General features: G+C 40.1%; 1 protein-coding gene across 2 annotated transcripts in view; it reads left to right on the top strand.

The window, feature by feature from the left end:
* The window catches only part of ERP44 (endoplasmic reticulum protein 44), an 86,329-nt gene that overhangs the window by 26,122 nt on the left and 41,855 nt on the right, over nt 1-18,352 (top strand). For both annotated transcript variants that reach the window (XM_004710984.3, XM_045296586.1), the window contains one exon: nt 6,481-6,596. In XM_004710984.3, the coding sequence (XP_004711041.1) occupies nt 6,481-6,596 (116 nt within the window). The remainder of the gene's footprint in view (nt 1-6,480; nt 6,597-18,352) is intronic.

Raw genomic sequence — 18,352 nt, 5'->3', positions numbered from 1 at the left:
TTAGTAAGAGATGGCTATAACTAATTCCCTCTCCCACATCTACACTGAAAGCAGGAAATAAACGAAAATTCACATGACAAAAATTATTTTTATTAGACTGTATTAATATTCTGTATTTTTTCTTGACTGAGGAAATAGAACAGAGTTTGGAGATGAGGATGTGGGTATGACAAGTTTCGAAGGAAAAATACTATTAATAGGTTTCAATTATACCATCAGCTAACTTTTCTGGGAAACCTTTACACTTCATCCCTTAGCTGAATCAGATTCTGTATTCTTACGGTACCCATTTCTCTGTCTTGTCGCTTTGTTGTGTTTTTTATCTTATTTGTTCATGTCCTAGCAATGAAGCTTTGAGGACGGAAATAAATGGATTACTCTGTATTCTCAGCATTTGAAGAGACTTGATATACATGTTCAGTGAATGTGTCACAGAGACAGGAGGACGGGTGCGTCAGCTGGAGAGAAGTTTCAAACATTTGTGCAAGCTTCATTCTTGACAGGCTGTAGCTTATTTGACCCTTTTAAGTTTACCAACTGATAGCTGCCACTCCTCTGTTTCAGGCCACAGTCACGCAATGTTCCTAGATTCACCCTCCTAATTTGTCTTCTGTGCCTCTGGCCTATAATGTGAGCCACAGCAGCCTTTCCTAGGTACAAATTAGATTAGTTTACACCCCATCTTTAAACCTGTAAGTAGTTTGCTATTACATCTAGGTTAGAATTCATATCTCTTACGTTGACCTAGAAGGCCCCCGCTGGCCTGGGCCCTTCTATCTAGCTGTATCTCTTTCTCTTGCTCTTTCTATTCCCATGGCCTGCTCCAGTTTTATTTCTTTCAATTCCTGTAGTATTCTATACTTTTTTGTCCCCCTGTCTTTATTCATAATAATTCTGCTACCTAGATGGGTCATTGTCGCCTCACCTGTGTCCTACTCAAGTCTGAGGTTAGATGCTTCTTTAACTTAGTTACCTTCCTTGACCAGTTGCCCACTTCTTTGTCCAGTCACATTAGAGTTGGAAACTCTCCTTTGATCCCACAACACCAATAGTTATGCAGTCGTAGCACTTATATGCTAGACTTTAGTTGCTTGCTCCATACTACACTGTTAGCTTTGTGAAAAGTTCCCAAGTTTGTGTTGTTCAAAATTAAATTCTAAGCGCTTTACGTAATACTTGACAATTAAGTACGTAATAAGTACTGTTTCCCTGAAAGTAAGACATCCCCCGAAAATAAGACCTACTTACAGTTTTACCTCTCACTGAAATATAAGGCATCCTCCTGAAAATAAGACCTCCCCAGAAATAAGCCCCCTGAAGCTACCATAACTGGACTCTGGACCATAGCGGTGGGCGCCCCCATGTAGCTCACTGTTGCCCATAGTGCAGCCAGAGCAGACAGGGAAGTGCAAGGTCTCTTTTAATAAAACAATAAAAACTATAAATGTGTACCATATTCTTCTTCATGGAAAAATAAGCCATCCCCTGAAAATATGACCTAGCGCATCTGGGAGCTAAAATTAATATAAGATACTGTCTTATTTTCGGGGAAACGGTATTTACTGAATGAGTGAATGTGTGTATGGTATGGATATTTAAAGATTGTAAATAAGAATTTGAGAATATATAAAGAGGCTTCAGAAGTTTGTGGGAAAATTAGAATTAAAAGATAATGGATGTTTTTCATTAACTTTTTGAGATTCCCCTTATAAAATGTGTAAGAAAGGTAGTGTTTACAGGTAAATTAGGATTGCTCAGATAAAATGTTACCCATAAAATTTGGTAGAAGATTATGTAGTCTAATCTTAATACTTCAAAAGTAAGAAAATTGAAATCTATGGATAAAATAGTTTGACATATTAAAATAGAAAGTGGTTCTCTTGTTTATGGGTGGTGTAAGGGAGAGAATTAAACATGCTACCATCCTTATTGCAAAAACCAGACTGGAAGTCTGGAGTAATTGAAGCTACCTGAGAAAACGTGCCCAACGAGTACCACATGCTCATGGGTTAGTGCTCTAATTAGCTGTGGGCTCTAGTTTTGCATTTGTAGCCCGAAAGCCTAGATGCTGAATTCCCTTAGGAAGTTTGGATGTGGTAGAGTTTAAGGAAGAATTCTCTTTTGGAGCTGCCTGAAAATAATACTATACTTCAGAGTATAATAAACCATAGTAAACCAAAAAACCCGAACTCAATGCTATCACGTCGATGCTAACTCATAGTGACCCTACAGGGCAGAGCAGAACTTTTTCTATGAGTTTCCGAGACTACAATTCTTTGAGAGTAGACTGCCCTGTCTTTCTCCCACAGAGCAGCTGGCGGTTTGGAAATACTGACCTTACTGTTAGCAGCCCAACACATAACCACTATGGCATCTGGGCTCCAGTAAACCATGGTAGATCTGTAAGAATGCAGTTATATGCCAGATCCTTTACAAACATTGCTTCTAATGCTCAGAACTAGCCTGCAGGTAATTTCCATTTTAGATTGAAGAAATTGAACCTGAAAAAGGTCCCATGAGTAATAAGTGGTGGAACAGGGATTTAAACTTGGTATGTTTGACTCGAGGGAACCCCGAGAGTCCAGGGGTTAATAGGTCAGCTGCAACCAGCTGTTGCATAGAAGGAAGGTGGGGCAGTCATCTTTCAGGTAAGGATTGTAGCCCTGGAAACCCTGTGGAGCAGATCTGCTCTACCAGGTCTCTGGGAGTCAGACTCTCTTGAGTGCGTTTGGGTATGTCCTTATGAGTAAGTACCCTCAACGTATTTCTACACCTATTTAGTTGATTTTTAACCTATAATGCCGGAATTTTTAATTTCAGGAAGAAAATGTTTTTTTGTTTTTATTCTTTACTTTCATAGTTATCAATATATATAACAACCAAAATATATTTTAAAAATATAAAATTTGCATTGTTTTTTTAAATGTAACAAATTGTCACATTCGTCATGGATTTTTAATACAAGAATCAAAATGCACCTTCATTTGTATGTTATTTTTCATCTTATTTTATCATTGCATAAAAAACTGAAAACCTATTTTATTTATAAAATATAATACAAAATTTATTTGTTTATAATTTTAGTGTGAAATTGAACAAAACCATTTTTTTCTTTTGTGATACAAAGACGAACTTTGCATTTGCTACAGAAAAATCCTGGTGCGCTCTTGCAATTTACATTTTTGCATCATCCTGTTTGTGACCTCAGGGTAATGGTGAAGACCAGTCAAACGGGCATCTCTTCCAGGGAGACATTCGGTGGCAGGACCTCTTCTCTTTTTGTAGCAAACTCAGCATCAGTAAAGCTAATAGAAGGTCTGCCTCTTTTTGTTGGTCTTTTACTGTTTCCTTCAAGAAGAGCTTCCGCGATGCTCATTTTGAACCCTGGCAGACTTCAGATTTTTTTTTTTTTGTAACTGAAGGCTCTCACAGTCTCTATGATAAGGTAGCCAAGAGTTCACAACAGTCACATCTATAAAATGGAAAAATAATTTGTGATAATATTTTTTCGATCTGATGTGAATTCTGTACAGTGCAATAAGCGAGTCTATCAAATCAAGCAGTGTACCCCAAAGTCGCTCAAGTTCCTGGCTACTCAGTGCAAGAGGTTTATTGGGATTTTGCTGGATTGCATAAAGATTTGATTGGTCGACAATATGAGTAATGATATCCTTTGAGAAGAAATGTCTGAAATATTCAACAGGACGTTTCACTGCCCAGAAGAATCTATTTGTCCTAACCATCCAGGCGTAGGGCTAGCTGTACAGTCTCCAGAAATGTGCTGCCAAAGAGGAATTCTTCCATTTCTTGATGTAGATGGCTTTGAACTTATAGCTATTGGAATTGATTCTTCAACTTAAACAACTGAAGTTTCTAACTCATCTTCACTAGTATTATCATTACTAACTACGAGGTCTTCTAATTCATCCAGATCAGAATAATCGGGCGTATATTCACTTCCTATTATGGGAAAAATAAATAATTGTTATCAAAATAGTTTGAATAGCAGTATAATTGAAATTTTATATTGTAAAATCAAAATTTTAAAATATAATACTTTATGTACCAATTTCATCCATATTAGCATCTGGTTTGTAGTCTGAGTCTGTACCGCTTCCATCTAGGTCATAAATTTGCTGTTTTCCATAAAACAAATCACAATCCATGCTGTGGTAATTTTTGTCACCGTCGATTCAAAAGACGAATGTAACGAATTCGTTACATTTTGAAAAAGCGGAAATATATAATAAATAAGTGTTTTTGAGCATTACACCTTTGACATAAAAACTATAGTTTTATGAACATACACAAAAAATATCAACACTGAAACTTCACTAGATTGAAAATTATCGTAAAATGCACTGAACGCCAATGACCACTTAACCTCAAACGCACAATCACTTTAAACATGTGCCACTATTCAAGCATTTTGCTGCTGAAATGAGTTACTAGCGGTATACATTTGTACAAGTAAAGTGCAACGAGTTCGTCGACATCGACGGTGTCTCCAAAAGCTTCATAATTTCTGTACCAGGCACGTTTTAATTAAATGTTATGAAACGTCACGCTCGGCGTTATAGGGTTAAAGGATTTATGCAAGCACTGGATTGGAGATTGGGCTCAGGTGATCCTTTTTATTTTTTTAATGAGATCCGTTGTTTCTGTGATTTTAGTTTTATAAATGTAGCATTTTCATGTGTGTGTGAAGGAACAGTAGTGCTAGAATTGAACATCTTCCCTTTTACCTTTTGGCACTAAAACGGATCCTATTTTACACTGGAACGCATGTTTAAGTGCTTGCTGCACAGCAAAGCTGACAATTCAGAGACATGTCCTTATGTGTACCTTTAACTTGCCTTTAAGGCAGGAATCAGTTCCCTGATGTCCACTGTGCCACATCTCACTTCTTCAAGCAGCCCTTGATCAGTCACTCCCCAATTCCTTCCCCTGGCTCTCCTCTTTCCTCTTGCAGACCCCAGCAACCCCCACACCCTGTGGTCCTAGCCTCTGCACTTTCTCCATTCTGCCAGATTATTTATTTAATTGACATCTATTGAGTGCTTATTAGATTATATAGTCAAATAAGACACGATCCCTGATGTCCACAGACCACACCCACCTATCCTAGATGGGAGACATTTAAGAATGCTAAAAGAGGAAAGAGCCACTTGAAAGCAAGAGATTGAAGATACAGATTGTGTCTCCTTGATATATTCTAGGACATCTCCTTAGGAAGTCAGGTGAGTGGGTTAGAAGAGCTATCTATAAGAAATAGGGAGGAGGTGTAAAATTTACATTCTTAGGCTTTATGGCATCTTTATTGGATTTGGAAATATATGGCCTAACCACATGTAGATGAAAGAGTTCAAAGACTTAAGTTAAATACAATTCCTGGAGGAAAGGGGCTCTGAAAGCAGTAGTGGCATTTATAGTATGTGTGTGTGTGTGTGTGTGTGTGTGTGTGTGTGTCTGTCTGTCTGCCTGTGTGTGTGTGTGTGTGTGTGTGTTATTCAGTACTTAGTATCCTTCTCATGTGTGAAAATGACTGTTCTAACCTGGCTGATGGTGTATGATTCAGATTCTTCCTTCCTTTTTTCAGTAGGCCCCATACGGGACCCACAGCTTATGTTGTAAAGTCGTTGGGCTAGTCAGAATTAGAAATGTCAAGTTTCTGGAATATCGTGAGGCCTATCTCTCCCTCTTCTTAAAGTTAACAGAAAGAAAGAGAGAAATAAAAAAAGAGTTGGGAAATGTTGGCAAAGAAGTCTTATTTAAGAATTTAAAAATAAATGAGGACCTAATGTCGGGGGTTTAAGTGGAGAGAAAATGTTTTGAGAATGATGTACAAATGTGCTTTACACAATTGATGTGTGTATGGATTGCAATAACAGTTGTATGAGCCCCTAATAAAATGTTTAAAAAAAAATTTGCTCTTGAACATAGTGTAAATAGACATAAATGGCCATTTTCAAAAGGATGAACTTCGAAGGGGAATAACTCATTATATTCTTTTAATATAAGTTATTTCTTTATTTAGAATTTGATGGAACTAACCAGGTTCAGTGTCTTGTAATCGTAATGAACTTACCCTTTTAATGATTGCATATGTAGTGGTCTAAAAATAAGGTGGTTTCTTTTCTAAATGCTGAGGTCTCAGGAGCCACAAGTCTGGTGTCGAGGGCTTATTTCAGACTTGTTCCTTCGCCTCTGTGATAGATCCTTAACAGTGTGCTTTATAATATTGGTAATTTTTTAATGTGAAAAAGCAAAAATCTATGAATTATGTATTGTCTTTGAATTGACTTGAGCTATGCTGAAATGTCTTCCTCTCCAGTGAATGGCACCAGAATCTAGGATGAAATTGAGTCTGCAATCATCCCACAAAGCTGTTTATTGCATGCATACTAAATACAAGTAGATGATAATGGAAATGCTGTGGTTTCTGCTTTCACTTTAATCAGTGTCCTCCTCTGTGTATAGGTGTCGTTTCAGCCAGATGTTGCATCCAATTTTTGAGGAAGCTTCCAATGTCATTAAGGAGGAATACCCAAATGCGAATCAAGTAGTGTTTGCCAGAGTGGATTGTGATCAGCACTGTAAGTACTTTGGTAGGAAGGCTAGCAGGCACTGTCTCATCCTCCCCTCTCACACACCCGCGCATGCTTTTTTGTTTTTTAACGATCCACTTTCAGTGGGGAACAAACCAAAGGGTTCTAGTGACCTTGGTTAAATTGTTAATATGTAATCTTTGTGAACTTGCAACACTACCTTGCATTTTGCCTATGTGAAAGTTTTCTGTTTTTATGTTCTTCTCTAAATGTATCCTGGGCAGTAAATCATACCTAGTAATGTTTTCTACCAAAGCAAATATCAAAAACTCATAAAACAAAAATTGAAATGTAGTCTCAGAAGAAAAAATAGTTTCTATTATTCTTCAAAAATCATACAGAAATACCTTTTCGTGCTTTCGTTATTTAAAAGATTCTCCCAAGAATGGCCTAGATGATCTTTGAGTTTGGGTTACTAATTATAGTTATTGAGATAATTTTTTTTTAAGTCCACAAAAAAAACACATAAGTTCTAAAGATACCAGGTTTACTGGTCTGATGGAGACTGGTGACTGTGGCCCGTCGTCACCTTTCAAATCTGGGACTGAACTCACCTTGAGGGTTCAATTTGCAGTCAAATGAAGTTGTAGGTGCTGTTGATTGACCTCTGGCTCAGTGACCTTACTGACATAGGACAAAACACCACCCGGTCCTGTGCCAGCCTCCCAGCTGTTATGTTTGACCAAACAAAAGGAAACACACACACTCTTACAAGCCTCCTCCATTTGAAATCCAGGGGGCAACATTTACCCAAGAACAAAGTTCAAAAGGGTTATTAAAAAAAGAAGGCCTGGCTACAGAACGTGGAACAAGTGATGTCACACTGAGGGGATTGCAGTGAGAGGAGACAAATTGTGCATAAATTGTTGGATGGAAAACTGATGGTCTGCTCTGTAAACCTTCACCCAACTCACATAAGATGTTCAGTAAGAAACAATTTATGTTGAACTTAATCCAACTTCTTGGATTTTGCTAATTCCATTCGAACATTCTGTAAAAGAGCTTCATGAATTTCCGTGTACTTAAACAGACTTCTCCTCTTGCCTCTTTCATGGGGAAAAGAAGGAAGATTCATTCTGTTTGGTACTTGTAGTTCATTGTGTCCTAGTGAGTGACCAGCTGTACTGTCAGTTCTCCAAGGGCAAAGCTTCCTTTCCTTGCTTGTTTATTTTCCACATGCTTGGTTTTAAGTGTTTTAGAAAATGCATATTCAAGCCACCTGTTAATCTCTGTATTCCAAGAATCTGATATAATTTCTAAGAGACAGAATGCTCATTAAAAACTTGTTTTATTGAGTTACTGATAAATTGGTTTGAACATAGAAACTCTCATTCTGCAAGTTTCCTATCCTTTGCATATGACCTGTCAATTAGAGTCTGTGTGTGTGTGTGTGTGTGTGTGTGTGTGTGAGAGAGAGAGAGAGAGAGAGAGAGAGAGAGAGAGACACGAACTGAGAAATAAAGTGGCTTAAGCCAACACCACACAGCTTAATTTCTAGTCAAGCCAGAACTAGAATCCAGATCTCCTGACCCAAATGCCTGTACAGACCTATTTACTTTTCTTTTAAATTCAGGAAGTATTTTGGGATTTACCCATATGGCTTTGTTCTAGGCAGAAATCACTAAGGGCAGAGCATCTCGTTATACAAGGTGTATTCCTACACTTGTGTCTGTGGAGGTTCATAGCTCGTTAGGGACAAAGTTCAGAAATGAGCGATAAGATTGTCAGTACAAGCATTTCTACACTGCTTTCTGGGTTTTTCCTCCTACCTTTCACCCAGAGAACATGCCTTAGGTGTGGGTTCTCATTGAATCTTTCTATTCAGTCTGTATTGATTAGGCATTGTAGATTAGACAGCAGGCCTTATTTTCAATGAATTTGGACCCTGAAATTTGAATTAATGCTCTCAAGCCTAAAGTTGTTGGGAAGAAAATTGAACTGTAAGCATCTTTTATTCTGTCATTTAAGCAGATTAACTTACTTTGAGATAAGCCATTGCTTATCTTTTTATTTGCTTGTTTTCAGGAGCAAATAGCCACATGTATATATTTTTTTAATTAAAAGTTCATTTTATTGGGATTCTTGCAACTCTTGTTACAATCCATACATTGACTGCATCAGGTGAATTTGTACATATGTTGCCTTCATTCTTTTCTAGACATTTACTTTCTGTTGAGCCCTTAGTATCAGCACCCCATAGCCCCTTGATAGATTATAAGTTGTTATTCTTTTCATATCTCACACCAACTGCTGTCTCCCTTCCCCCATGTTTTCTGTTGTTCTTCCCCCTGGAGAGGGGTGTATGGTTATGTGTCATCATTACCATCAGTTCCCCCTTTCTCCCTTTAAATAGCCATAATTTAAATGCCTTTTGGTCTCCGACCGAAAGATCTGCAAAGTTAGTTACTAGTCCTGAAAGTTAAATCTAAGCCGTTGTATGTTATCTCTGAATATTTCTTCTTTTTTGTGTAATTTTGTACTTTTAAAAAATGACATTATGAAACCTTTGATTTTATTTGTTCAAACTCCTTGCCCCCCCACCCCCCAACCTCCTTCAAATTGTCAGCAGGCAGACAGCCCGTACTTTTGATAACCTCTGTGTGCAAGTTCGACTGCAGAGGTGTTGACCTGTCTGAAAGGACCCTTTGACTCTATAACCTGGCGGGAAATACCTGTGGGGATGACTGTCTTTGGCAGGATTTGGTGTGGAGATTTTTATTTGTTTTCTGTAATGAAAGTAATGCATTGCAGAGCCCTGCTCATCATATCAGTTTCTGCACATGCAAGCCAGTGCACTGATGGTGCAGCCATTTTTGCGGTCTTTCTTCACATCATTCTGTTACCATACTCATACTGTCCTTTCCCTCCCCCGCCCCACCCCCACCCCCAGGTAATTGCTAGTAATCTTCAGTTTCTGCAGTTTGACAAAATCCCCAGGTGATTCTCATGTACGTTCTACTGTATAACAAGATCTTATTAAAGTATAGATCCTAGTATAACATTTAAACAAGATCTTGTTAAAATGTGGATTCCGATTCAGTATATCCCGGGTGGAAATGCACATTCTCAGCAGGGTGTGGTTGAACCATAACGAACTGTAGTTTCCAAGACTGCTAGTCCTTATGGAAGCTGACTACCACGTTTTTCTTCTTGCTTTAGCTGGTGGGCTTTAATGATCAACCTTAACAACCTAGGACTTACCACTGCACCACAAGGGCTCCTTAACCGGTGGATAGCAAGTGTGTAAGAAGCGGTACCTTACTATTTTCCAGAGTGTCCATATCCACTCATCTGCCGGGATTTTGGTTTTTTGTACTTATCTCTTTAGAGCGTTTCACTTTTTCCCTCTTGATTCTTCTATACTTGTATTCATGTTGTCTGTCATAATTTTCTAAAGAATGTATTTTTGCTAAGTGTCCCTCCTTGTTCCTAGCAAGACTAGAGTGATCTCAGGAGGGAGATAGTACCCTGCCCACATAAGCTCATTCTTAATAACCTTCTGTCTGGGTATGTGTTAGTCGTCTCTCCAGGACACTAGCCTGCCTGCTTTCCTTCTGATTCACTGCTTCACCTAGACCAGTTATATTTTTCGATGCCCTCCTGTAAAGTTGGTGTTGTGAGCCCCAGTGATGTAGTGGGTTAGGTGTTGCGCTGCAAACCACAAGGTCAGTGGTTCAGAATCACCAGCTGTTCTGTGGGAGAAAGATGAGGCTTTCTACTCCCGTCATAGTTGCAGTCTTAGAAACCCACAGGCACAGTTCTAGTCTGTCTTGTAAGGTTGCGATGATTCAAAATCGACTTGATGGCAGCAGGGAGTTTTGAATGGTACAATGTATGCGCTCTCCCTCGCCCTACATTCCCTGTATGCTATATGTGATGTTGGAAGCAGACATGGTAGGAGGTGAACAGGAGGAGAAAAAGGGGAAGGAAGTCAGAAATGAAAAAAGGAGAATCTGGAGACAGGACCTTGAATAATAGCCCCCCCACCCCCAGAGGCCATTGATAACGCTTGTGGCTGTAGGACAGCAGGGATCCTCAGTCATTTTGCAAGAGGAGTGGGCTATTCTGAGTTTCAGTTTTGCCAAAGATCTGACAATCACCTCCTTAGCATCTCCCATCTGAGGGTCCGCAAAAGGGAACTCGGTATCCTTGGGAAGATGTATTTATTGTAGACGATTATAGAAAGTGATAAACACATACTAACTGTACATCTTTTTGGTACATGTATTTATCATGTATGTTGAGAGCTTTAAGGATTTCATTTATGATTTTAGCCTGTGGAGACAATGAGGAATAGCAGCAGCAACAATAGTAATAATATTAATAATGATGATAACATGTAAGCGCTGTAAGAGCAAAGAATTTGTCTCTTTGCCCTCTGTACAGAAGCTTGGGTAGGAGAGCTGTATTAAGAAATTTCTCTCTCCCACAGCTATGATTAAAGAGGGTTAGCCTTCCTGTTTCTAGTGTTTTCTTTTTAAAAATAATTTTATTGGTGACTTGTACAGCTCTTATAATCCATACATATATCCATTGTGTCAAGAACATCTGTACATATGTTGCCATCATCATTTTCAAAACATTTTCTACTTGAGCCCTTGGTATCAGTTCCTCATTTCCCCCCTACCCCCTCTCCCGCACGAACCCTTGATAATTTATATATATTTTTTCATGTCTTAAACCAACCACTGTCTCCCTCCACCCACTTTTCCATTGTCTGTCCCCCTGGGAGGGGGCCATATGTCAATCATTATGACATCTCCCCCTTCCCTTACCCTCCTATTATCGCTAGTCCCATTATTGGTATGGAGGGGTTTATTTGTCCTGGATTCCCTGTGTTGCGAGCTCTTATCTGTACCAGTGTGCATGTTCTGGTCTAGCCAGATTTGTCAGGTAGAATTGGGGTTATGATAATAGTGGGGCGGGGAGGAAGCATTAAAGGACTAGAGGAAAGTTGTGCTTCTGATCAGGAGTAAACGAAGAGGGAAGGAGAGATAGTGGAACACATCCCGGCCCACCAAGCCCTGAGCACAGTATACTGGCTCAGAGCAGCCAGTGCACAGAGAGGATCACAGGGCTGGCCCCACCACGAGACACGACGTCCCTCACTGACCCATAGTGCTATGGTGGACAGCGCTAGGGACACAGTGCAGGAGATGTGCCTAATCCAACCCCACCACACTGGGGCAAAACAGGGTGTGCAGCAGAACAGCAGGGGGAGCAAAACAATGAAGTCCCCGAGGAATGCCAATAAGTGGGCTTTGGGGCTAGGGTGTGGCACCCCAGCGGACGCATAAGGTCAATGGACAGACCTGGGACTGTTTGAGGGCTTTTCTTTTTTAACTGTTGGTTAGTTTGTTTTTTTTAGTTGTTGTTTGTTTGTTTGTTTTCTTTAGTTGTTATGTTTCGATTTGCTTTGTTTTTGCATGTATTATTGTCTCTACATGTCTATCAGAACAAGATAGGTGGGATGAACAATCCAGAGGAGAGAACAATGGGACCAATGGTTTCAGGGGACATGGGGGACGAGGAGGTGGGGGAAAGGAGGAGGGTGCCAACAAACCCAGAGAAAAGGGAAGAACAAGTGATCTAAAATGCAGAGTGAGGAGGGCTTAGGATGCTTGGGGTGGGGCTTGATCAAGGGTAATGAAGCTGAGAGGAGTTACTGAAACCTGAACAAAAGTCAAACATTATAGTGGGACAGGAGGAAAGTAAAAGGAAATAGAAGAAAGAATTGGGAGACAAAGGAAATTTATAGAGCTTTAAATACAACATGTATATATGTAAATACATTTATATATAATAGGGGACTAGATCTATGTGCATATATTTATTTATAAAGTATTACGGAGCAGATGGACATTGGGCCTCCACTCAAGTACTCCCTCAATGCAAGAACACTTTGTTCTAATAACCTGGCATTCTGTGATGCTCACCTTCCTTGACTCGATCACTGAAGACAAAATGTGTGCTTAAGCAGATGTGGTGAAGAAAGCTGATGGTGCCTGGCTATATAGCATCTGGGGTCTTAAAGGATTGAAGCTAAACCAGCAGCCATCTAGCTTACTAGCAACAAAGCCCATATGGAAGAAGCACCTGAGCCTGTGTGATCATGAGATGTCGATGGGATCAGGTAACAGGCATCTAAGACCCAAAACAAAACAAAAATCATATCTATGTGAATGATGGGGAGGGCAGAATGGAGACCCAAAGCCCATCAGTAGACAATTGGACATCCCCTGTTAGAAGGGCCATAAGGAAGAGACAAGCCAGTCAGGGTGCAGTATAGCACCGGACGAAACACACAACTTTTCTCTAGTGTTTTCCTTGAAGCTGTGGACACCCTCCTTCTGAGGTATTGATGCGGACACTTTTCTTTTGGCCTACCTGCTTATCTCAGTTGAAACATCCCCCTCCTCATTTCAGCTACTGTTACTCAAAGTCAGCAAGATCTGGACCAAAGTGTAAAATAGTGGTTTTTCCTAGTGGTGGTTCAGTTATAAGTGGTCCTTGTTTGGTTTTTTAATAGGGATGCTATTTATTTTTTAATTAACTATTTTTTAATACTTTTATTGGGGGCTCTTACATCTCTTATCACAATCCATACATTCCTCCAGTGTGTCAAGCACATTTGCACATATGCCACCATCATCATTTTCAAAGCATTCTCTTCCCACTTGAGCCCCTGATATCAGCTCCCTATTTTTCCCTATCCCTCCCCCACAACCCTTGATAAGTTATAGATTATATTTTCCATATCTTACATCATCCTCCATCCCCCTCACCCACTTTTCTGTTATTCATTCCCCTGGGAGGAGGTTCTAGGTTGATCCTTTGTGATCTATTTCCCCCACCCCCACCCCCCTAATCCTCCTGGTATCACTACTATCCTTGTTGGCCCTGAGGGGTTTATCTATCTTGGATTCCCTGTGTTTCGGGCTCTTATCTGTAGTAGTGTGCATGCTCTGGTCTAATCCGATTTGTCAGGTAGAATTGAGGTCATGATAGTCAGGGGGAAGGAAGCATTAAAGAACTAGAGGAAAGTTGTGCGTTTCATCGGTGCTACACTACACCCTGACTGGCTCATCTCTTTCCTGTGACCCTTCTGTGAGGTGAGGGGATGTCCAATTGTCTACTGATGAGCATTGGGTCTCCATTCCATGTCCCCCCTTCCATGGGGGGGGTGGTATTCACCTTGGGTATGGTTTTATTCTAGGTCTTAGATGCCTGATACTTGATCTCTTCGACACCTCATGTTCACACAGGCTGGTGGGCTTTGTTGCTTCTGAGGTTTGTTTAGTTTTTAATTTCAATACACATACAATAAAAATGTGCCTTAATTCAACTGTAGATGTGACCACTTTTATTGTGTCTGATTTTAGCTACATCCTCTACTTTGGGATGCAAAGCAGTTGAATGTGTCACTTTGCCTGGTGTTCCTGCTTCCTTAGAAGGCACTGTCAATCTGCCCCTGATAAGACCGGGCTCTCTGCTGACCTCCAGCGGCCTTAGGCTGTATGACACCCAATAAGATGCATTCATAAATAGGTTAGTGCTGAACTTTTCAGACCTACTCTCAGACTTCTACTAGCTGAACTTTCAGACTTCTACTAGTATTTTTAGGAAAGTGCTTTGCAATTGTACTCAGTTTAGCTAATACATGCCCCAAATACCAGCAATACTCTTACCTGTCTGCCCTCTGATGCAACTTGAACCTCCTTATTGGGAAACCTTTTAAAGAGCTGTTCATAAGTGCTACTATCAAGGGTTCATGAGGGAGGGGAGAGCGGGGAGGGAGGGGGGAAAAGGAGGAGTTGATGCCAGGGCCTTAAGTGGAGAGCAAATGTTTTGAGAATGATGAGGGTAATGAATGTTCAAATGTGCTTTACACAATTGATGTATATTTATGGATTGTGATGAGTTGTATGAACCCCCAACAAAATGATTTTAAAGAAAAAGAAAAAGAACACGAAACTATAAAGTGAAGAATTCATGCACGGAGAATGGATTTTGGATGAACAGCTTTAGCCTGATTCTGGAAATACCTTCTAGGCTTTGTTTGTAATTTTTTGTTTAGGGCTTTCTTTGCCTCTGTTGTGGGTTTAGTGTTGCTTTGGGGGTTTCCCCACATGGTGGCATTGTGATTTGGGAATATAACAGAGAGCTTAGTCTACTGTGGCCATTATCCTGGAGCAAGAGCACTTCAGGCCTTCCGGTGAATTTCAGCTGACTCTTGATACTGCGCAGCCTGGATGGTGGTAGCAGGCTGGGAGGATGCTGGGGCAAGAGCACGAGGCAGTTCCCTCCAGTGGAACCTTGCTGGCTTCAGCGAGGCCTGCAGTCAGGCTGGATCATCTTCAGGAAAAGTGAAGACATACTAACTTTTCAGTCAGTCAGCAAGCTGTTAACTTCTGAAGTTTGCAATTTCTTTAATTGCCTCTACGTGTAGCTTTTAAAACGTTTGTTATAGTTTGGGTGAATGTTTACAGAACAAAGTAATTTCCCATTCAACAACTATTTACATACGTTTTGTTGGAATACTTTAGTTGTAACTTCTCAGACAATCATGTTAACCTTTAATTCAGGACTTCTGAATAATTCATTCCAATGTGACCCCTTGTTGGAAGCTTATATTTCCATCCCAGATATACTGAATCAGAACCTATATTTTACCAAGATCCCAGATAGACAGAATCAGAATGCTCATTTTAACAGGATCCCAGATACACCGGATCAGAATCTACAATATCATAGGGATGGGATTCTGATCCTGTATCTGTGGAGTGGAAATGCAAATTCTCAGCAGGAGTCAAACCTGAATGAAAGTAGTTAAAGCCCAGAGTTGTTCCATCCAATTAAAACCAAAAACCTTTATTGAACCCTTTGTAATTTTCTTTGTTACGTTGTCAAATGTCACATTGTAATGACCTTCAAATCACTTTTGACCAAAGCTCATAAAAAGTCACCTTTATGTCAGGGTATTGATGAATGTAAATTTTTAAGGATTTTTCCTCAATAATAATTAAAGGCCACCTCATTGTACAATATACCTAATTCCATTTTGTTGTTGGAGAATGAATAGGACAAGTACTACTCCCCTAATAGTCTTCAGCTGTTAGCTTCTTTTTTAAAATACCAGACCCAGAACTGAATGGCACCTGTATTAGTCTAGGTACTTTAGAGAAACAAATCCACAGCAACTCATGTATAAGAGAGTTTTATGTAAAGAAAGTGTGCATCACGAAAACATCCCAACCCAATGCTGCCCAAGCCCACAAGTCCAACATTAACCCATTAACCCAACACCAGTCCACAAAGTCCTCCACCTCACAAAACAGAGGCAATGATGCCGACTGCAGGAGGAAAGCTGAGTCAGTGAACGAACAAGCATCTCAGCACTAGCAGGGGTCTCCACATGGCTGCTCCAGCACCCAGGGCTGCATGGGGATAGGTCCATGTGGCTTCCCCTTGGGGATGTCTTGCAGGAAGTCAATCTTGCAAGCTGAAGCAGAGAACTGCTAAGGCAGCTGCACCCTGGTGCAACCATCACAAAGCAAGAGACCTGAGAACTCGAAAGGTGAGGCTCACCACCCATTTATCCCTCCGCCTTTCAATTAGCCCCACATGTGATTATTGGCCAGGTTGGCACAATTAACTAACTCAGCACCCTAAGGGATATAATACTACAAACCCTGCACTACCAGGACTCCTTGTTGGCTTTGTGTGTATGCCTTTAGTTATTTTGAAGAACTGTATCGTCTCTTTTGTTGGGAAATTTCATTGAATGTATTTTCTGCAGCTGTTGAGATGACCATGCAGTTCTCTGCTTTATTTATGCGGTGAGTTACAGTGATTGGTTTTCTAATGTTAAACCATCCTTGCGTTCCTGGTGAGTCCCAGGTGGTCATGACATACTGTCTTTTCAATATGCTGTTGAATTTTAATGGCTACAATTTGAGAATTTTAATGACTATTGGCTTTAACGACAGACTTATATTGGCTTAATAGAATGAAACCAGGAGTCCTTTTCTGGGTTTTGGAATAGTTTCAGTAAAAATGGCATTCTTCTCTGAATGTTTGGTAGAATTCTCCACTAAAGTCATCTGGGCCAGGACTTATTGTTCTTGGGAGTTTTTAAAACAACCGGTTCAGTTTCTTGTGTTGATATGGGCCTGTTCAAATTTTCTACCTCAGGTAGGTAAGCAGTATTCTTCAAGTTTGTCCATTTCATCTAGATTTTCAAATTTGTTGGCATATAACTTTTCAAAATATTTTATTGTGCTCTTTTCTTTTTTTCCCTCATTTGGCCTCTTTTATAATATCACCCAACTTATTTCTTATTTTGGTTATTTGTGTCTTCTCACTCTTTTTCTTTGTCAGTTTGTCCAGGGACATTATATATATATATATCATACTTTTTATTCTTTCAAGGAACCAGCTTCTGATCTTACTGATTTTATTCCTATTGTTTTACTATTTTGTTTCTTTTATTTCTGTTGTAATTTTAATTCTTTCTTTATGGTGAGTGGACTTCTTTGGATGCTCTTTTTGTATTTGTTTGATTTGCAGGGATAGAGTTGATTTAGGCCGCACCTTGTCCTGATGTGTGCTTCTGCTGGTTTAATAGATTGCCTCTGAGCAGTACTTTTGCTGTGTACCAGAGGTGTTGGTGTACTCTGTAGCCTCTTGATTACCACAGAGTATGTTTTTACACTGGCCATCTGTGGACCTTTCATAAGTTGACTCCTGTCTTAGCCCACTTATTTTTTATGCTTGTCCTTTTTATTGATTAATCACTTTATATAGTTTGCATAGTAATCATTTGCTTCCAGTGTATGTCACAGATACCCTTTTCCCAGTTTGTCTTACAACTTCATGATATTTAAGAACATGTACTCACTAGCCATTCCATTGTCAAATTTTGGCAAATATCTTGTGTGTTTGATGCTGACCCCCATGAAGAGTATCTCCACAAGTAGACATGGCCTGGGCACGGAAAGGCCATAGAATTGTTTCCCGTGTTTCTTCTCTAGCTCAGCACCCCGAGCTTCCTGTGCTGCCTTAACCTCTCAGTAAATAAATACTCAGGTCACTCCGTAACATGCTTCGTGCTTTGTGCTTCTTCAGACTTCAGTCCATAGCCTGGGGGGTGGGGGTGGGGGTGGGCGGTGGACTATAGAAAGCTCCCTCTGCTTCTCTGATCTAAATCTGTAAAAACCGGAAGTCGAATTTCCAAAAGATACGAAGTCTATAGGAAAGAAAATGGTCAGTAATCTCTTCCCACCTAGACAGTATTCTTCCATTTCTGGAATTTCAGCTTATTTAGTCTGCATTACTTTTTTTTAATACTCATTTTATTAGCGGCTCATACAACTCATCACAATCCGTACATACATTGTTTGTGTCCAGCACATCAGTACATACGTTGGCTTCATCATTCTCCCAACACCTGCTTTCCACTTGAGCCCTTGGTGTCAGCTCATTTTCCCCCTCCCTCCCCACTCCCCTCTCCCCTTGAACCCTTGATAATTGATAAATTATTATTATTTTATCATATCTTACCCCATCCGACGTCTCCCTTACCCACTTCTCCGCTGTCTGTCCCCCAGGGAGGAGGCCATATGTAGACCTTGTCATCTGTTCCCCCTTTCTCCCTCGCCTTCCCGCTATCCCCATTCTCGCCACTGGTCCTGGGGGGTTCATCTGTCCTGGATTCCCTGTGTTTCGGGCTCTTATCTGTAGTA

The sequence above is a fragment of the Echinops telfairi genome, unplaced genomic scaffold (assembly GCF_000313985.2).
Source record: "Echinops telfairi isolate 266 unplaced genomic scaffold, ASM31398v2 ScPeMD7_7410;HRSCAF=8448, whole genome shotgun sequence".
NCBI classification, from domain to species: Eukaryota; Metazoa; Chordata; class Mammalia; order Afrosoricida; family Tenrecidae; genus Echinops; species Echinops telfairi.
Note: the sequence above shows the minus strand (reverse complement) of the source record. Positions and strands in the feature narration are given on the sequence as shown.